General features: G+C 60.0%; 1 protein-coding gene across 3 annotated transcripts in view; it reads left to right on the top strand.

Annotated features, from left to right (window-relative positions):
* Positions 1–10: 10 nt before the first annotated feature.
* Positions 11–5,041, top strand: part of CHLRE_03g190311v5 (uncharacterized protein) — a 6,444-nt gene continuing 1,413 nt past the window's right edge. The window contains exons 1-6 of one of the 3 annotated variants that reach the window (XM_043061170.1): positions 11–142; positions 292–342; positions 1,068–1,088; positions 2,589–2,830; positions 2,980–3,030; positions 3,756–5,041. The exon at positions 3,756–5,041 is cut by the window's right edge and continues 1,413 nt beyond it. In XM_043061170.1, the coding sequence (XP_042926300.1) occupies positions 2,620–2,830; positions 2,980–3,030; positions 3,756–3,769 (276 nt within the window). In that variant the 5' untranslated portion in view covers positions 11–142; positions 292–342; positions 1,068–1,088; positions 2,589–2,619 and the 3' untranslated portion in view covers positions 3,770–5,041. Of the gene's footprint in view, positions 143–291; positions 343–1,067; positions 1,089–2,524; positions 2,831–2,979 lie in introns of all 3 variants that reach the window. The other 2 variants (XM_043061171.1, XM_043061172.1) reach the window with 2 other exon arrangements.

Genomic DNA, 5,041 nt, shown 5'->3' with positions numbered 1-5,041 from the left:
TAAGCAACTAGACGATAGCGCTGTGGACGCGCTGTGGAAGCCGGCTATCGCTCCGAAGACCTCCTGCAAATTGCCACACACAAAGGCCTGAAAGACGCGGGGCTGCTGCCTGCCTACGTAGACTACGTGCTATCGCTGAAAGGTGCGGGTGGCGACGTTGGTCTGGAAAGAGGTTGCGCACGCCCGGCTTCACGGATAACCCTAGCGCGGGCAATTTCCCTGCTGGGTTGCAATTGAACCCAAGGACCTCCCCGCTCCCGGATAAACGCCTAAATCGGCCTGTAACCTCAGGAGGCGGCAGCAGGAGCGCGCCAGATGCGGGGCAACCGCGTGACCAGCAGGGTAAGCAGCAGGGCGCGGCTGGCTGCCTTCAGACGTGTTGCAGTCCTGGGCTGTTAAGGGGTTGTGGTTGGACGGGGGGCTGGTGGGGGCTGGTTGAGGGGTTTGCGGCGGAGGGGACCAAGGGCAGCACGGCTGGAGACTAGTTGACTGGTGGACCAATTGTGTCCATACCTGACCGACTGGAGTGGCTGTATATGCAGTCTCTAAGGCAAACTATGTTGGCGGCAAGCAAAGCGGGGAAGTATATCGAAAGTTTTGAGCGACTTGCTGAGCCATGCCTGCCGACGCGCCAGAATGCCGAGAAGCCCCGAGGTCGCCCCCGCCCTGCGCCTAGCCCTTCGAGCGTGGGGCGCCGGGGAGGTGTTGAGTATGGCAGAAGGCAAAAGAAATGCTTGGGGTGTTCGGGAACGTGGCAAGGCACGCATGCGTGGCGCGGGAAATCCCGCACGGCCCCAACCCGAGAGTCCCTAGCCGATGCGCCTGCGCGTCGTAGCGGCATGGAGGCTCTGACGGGGCGTTACACGGCTATTATCTCCCAAGCGTACGGGGGCTCAGCCCATTTTCCAGCTGTATAAAGCTGACACCCCTTGTTTGGCCCTGGGTGCCGTGGGTGAGAACGTGGCAAAGCTCTTCTCGCCAGCTGCGGTGGCCCAGGTGGCCAAACCCCGGAAGATGCAAGCAGAGGTGTCTCCTTGGTCTGCTGAGTGCTGCGTGCTGTTGTACAGGTCAAACACCTTGAGCAGGAGGTGCGCTCAACCTGGCGACCCTGCATAAAAAGCAAGCCACGCGCGCTGCACAGCTGGCACCAGCTGGTACCTGCAACACATGTAAAGCGGGGAAGAGCATGAATGTCTTCAAAAGTATGCTTTTTGGGCTGAGCCCCCCCAGCGAAGCGTTCCAGGGGGGGGGGGCGAAGCCCCCCAGGAACACCCCTGTCCGTGCTCGAAGAAAAGCGTGCAGGGCCAGGGGAGGGGGGAGGCGGACCAGGGGGAGGCGGACCAGGGGAGGCGACGGGCAAAGGGGTTTCAGGGGCAGGCAGACGTCAGAACGGATAGCAAATGTGAATGAAAAGCAAAAGAATATGTAGCGGCGGCAAACCGCGCGTCAGCAAAACATAGCATACTGGCGCAAACCGCGACTGCTACGTATAGTATTTGTTAATGCCTATTGCATGTAAATAGGTGGCAGCGAAAATTCGGGCGGAGCGAGAAGTGCCTTCGCGGTCCATGGACAATTGACTTTCGCGAGGTCGCGAGGAAAGCATCCGGTGCCCGCTGATATGCAGTCTCTAAGGCAAACTATGTTGGCGGCAAGCATAGCGGGGAAGTATACCGAAAGTTCTGAGCGACTTGCTGAGCCATGCCTGCCGACTCGGTCAGGGGTCGGGGCCCCCATGGCCTGGGGGCGGGGTGCAGGCCCCCATGGTTGGAGCAAGCTTGCGTACAGGGCCATGAATTGCTGGGGAGAGTTTATGAGCACGTGCAATGGGCAGGATGAATTGCTTTGACACAGCCTGGAAGCAAGGAATGGGAGGCGAGGAAGCGCCGAAACTTGCCAGCCCGATTGTGACCGGACCGGGAGCAAAACTGGGGCGGGAGGCGCAAGGAAGGACGGGTCATATAATACAGGTATATAGCGCTCGGAGGGCTCAGCCCAAAAATACCTGAAGCACATGCAGACACATGCTACCCTATGACACAAGCCCTAGGCGCATCTCAGCACATGGTGAGCAGGACTGCCGCTGCCGCTGTGAACCATATCGCAAACACCACTATGAAATTGCAGGGCCCCGACACACCGGATCTCCTGCATCCATGTCGCCGGCGCATCCATGTCGCCGCCGGCGCATCCTGTCATGGCTGTGACCGCAGGAGTCCTTGACTCGGACCAGTCTTCCACATCTTCGCACGGCACCCCTTCTCCCGCACGGTGTCGGCGAGGGCCCCCTCATACGCGGCCACAGCCGCATGGCGTGTCAGCCCGGCGGCGCAGCCGTGCGACCATAGATGGCGGCGGTGATAGCTACTGCAGCACGGTTTGGCGCGATGAAGGCTGCGGATGAAGACTTGAGCTCAACTCAAGCCCCGCTGCCCATTGGGCCGCCTCAAACCGCTATCTTTACCAAGACATTTTGCGTGATAGCTGCTACCTTGTTTCCCGGTTTGATAGAGGCCCATCGCAGACCGTCTAGGCCAGCCAGTTGCAAGTCGCAAGGGAATGAATTGATATTAAATCGTCGTGCTCAGCATCTCTCCTGGCGCCAGCGTCCAGCACAATATGACGGCTGTGAGTCCGGCGGAGCGGGAGCAGATGTGCTCTGTTCTTGGAGGCTTTGGGGCTGACCTGAAGCAACTAGACGATAGCGCTGTGGACGCGCTGTGGAAGGCCGGCTATCGCTCCGAAGACCTCCTGCAAATTGCCACACACAAAGGCCTGAAAGACGCGGGGCTGCTGCCTGCCTACGTAGACTACGTGCTATCGCTGAAAGGTGCGGGTGGCGACGTTGGTCTGGAAAGAGGTTGCGCACGCCCGGCTTCACGGATAACCCTAGCGCGGGCAATTTCCCTGCTGGGTTGCAATTGAACCCAAGGACCTCCCCGCTCCCGGATAAACGCCTAAATCGGCCTGTAACCTCAGGAGGCGGCAGCAGGAGCGCGCCAGATGCGGGGCAACCGCGTGACCAGCAGGGTAAGCAGCAGGGCGCGGCTGGCTGCCTTCAGACGTGTTGCAGTCCTGGGCTGTTAAGGGGTTGTGGTTGGACGGGGGGCTGGTGGGGGCTGGTTGAGGGGTTTGCGGCGGAGGGGACCAAGGGCAGCACGGCTGGAGACTAGTTGACTGGTGGACCAATTGTGTCCATACCTGACCGACTGGAGTGGCTGTATATGCAGTCTCTAAGGCAAACTATGTTGGCGGCAAGCAAAGCGGGGAAGTATATCGAAAGTTTTGAGCGACTTGCTGAGCCATGCCTGCCGACGCGCCAGAATGCCGAGAAGCCCCGAGGTCGCCCCCGCCCTGCGCCTAGCCCTTCGAGCGTGGGGCGCCGGGGAGGTGTTGAGTATGGCAGAAGGCAAAAGAAATGCTTGGGGTGTTTGGGAACGTGGCAAGGCACGCATGCGTGGCGCGGGAAATCCCGCACGGCCCCAACCCGAGAGTCCCTAGCCGATGCGCCTGCGCGTCGTAGCGGCATGGAGGCTCTGACGGGGCGTTACACGGCTATTATCTCCCAAGCGTACGGGGGCTCAGCCCATTTTCCAGCTGTATAAAGCTGACACCCCTTGTTTGGCCCTGGGTGCCGTGGGTGAGAACGTGGCAAAGCTCTTCTCGCCAGCTGCGGTGGCCCAGGTGGCCAAACCCCGGAAGATGCAAGCAGAGGTGTCTCCTTGGTCTGCTGAGTGCTGCGTGCTGTTGTACAGGTCAAACACCTTGAGCAGGAGGTGCGCTCAACCTGGCGACCCTGCATAAAAAGCAAGCCACGCGCGCTGCACAGCTGGCACCAGCTGGTACCTGCAACACATGTAAAGCGGGGAAGAGCATGAATTTCTTCAAAAGTATGCTTTTTGGGCTGAGCCCCCCCAGGGAAGCTTTCCAGGGGGGGGGGCGAAGCCCCCCAGGAACACCCCTGTCCGTGCGTCGAAGAAAAGCGTGCAGGGCCAGGGGAGGGGGGAGGCGGACCAGGGGAGGGGGAGGCGGACCAGGGGAGGCGACGGGCAAAGGGGTTTCAGGGGCAGGCAGACGTCAGAACGGATAGCAAATGTGAATGAAAAGCAAAAGAATATGTAGCGGCGGCAAACCGCGCGTCAGCAAAACATAGCATACTGGCGCAAACCGCGACTGCTACGTATAGTATTTGTTAATGCCTATTGCATGTAAATAGGTGGCAGCGAAAATTCGGGCGGAGCGAGAAGTGCCTTCGCGGTCCATGGACAATTGACTTTCGCGAGGTCGCGAGGAAAGCATCCGGTGCCCGCTGATATGCAGTCTCTAAGGCAAACTATGTTGGCGGCAAGCATAGCGGGGAAGTATACCGAAAGTTCTGAGCGACTTGCTGAGCCATGTCTGCCGACTCGGTCAGGGGTCGGGGCCCCCATGGCCTGGGGGCGGGGTGCAGGCCCCCATGGTTGGAGCAAGCTTGCGTACAGGGCCATGAATTGCTGGGGAGAGTTTATGAGCACGTGCAATGGGCAGGATGAATTGCTTTGACACAGCCTGGAAGCAAGGAATGGGAGGCGAGGAAGCGCCGAAACTTGCCAGCCCGATTGTGACCGGACCGGGAGCAAAACTGGGGCGGGAGGCGCAAGGAAGGACGGGTCATATAATACAGGTATATAGCGCTCGGAGGGCTCAGCCCAAAAATACCTGAAGCACATGCAGACACATGCTAGCCTATGACACAAGCCCTAGGCGCATCTCAGCACATGGTGAGCAGGACTGCCGCTGCCGCTGTGAACCATATCGCAAACACCACTATGAAATTGCAGGGCCCCGACACACCGGATCTCCTGCATCCATGTCGCCGGCGCATCCATGTCGCCGCCGGCGCATCCTGTCATGGCTGTGACCGCAGGAGTCCTTGACTCGGACCAGTCTTCCACATCTTCGCACGGCACCCCTTCTCCCGCACGGTGTCGGCGAGGGCCCCCTCATACGCGGCCACAGCCGCATGGCGTGTCAGCCCGGCGGCGCAGCCGTGCGACCATAA

The sequence above is a fragment of the Chlamydomonas reinhardtii genome, chromosome 3, assembly GCF_000002595.2.
Source record: "Chlamydomonas reinhardtii strain CC-503 cw92 mt+ chromosome 3, whole genome shotgun sequence".
NCBI classification, from domain to species: domain Eukaryota; kingdom Viridiplantae; phylum Chlorophyta; class Chlorophyceae; order Chlamydomonadales; family Chlamydomonadaceae; genus Chlamydomonas; species Chlamydomonas reinhardtii.
The sequence above is the reverse complement of the archived record's forward strand: the minus strand, read 5'-3'. Positions and strand labels throughout refer to the sequence as shown.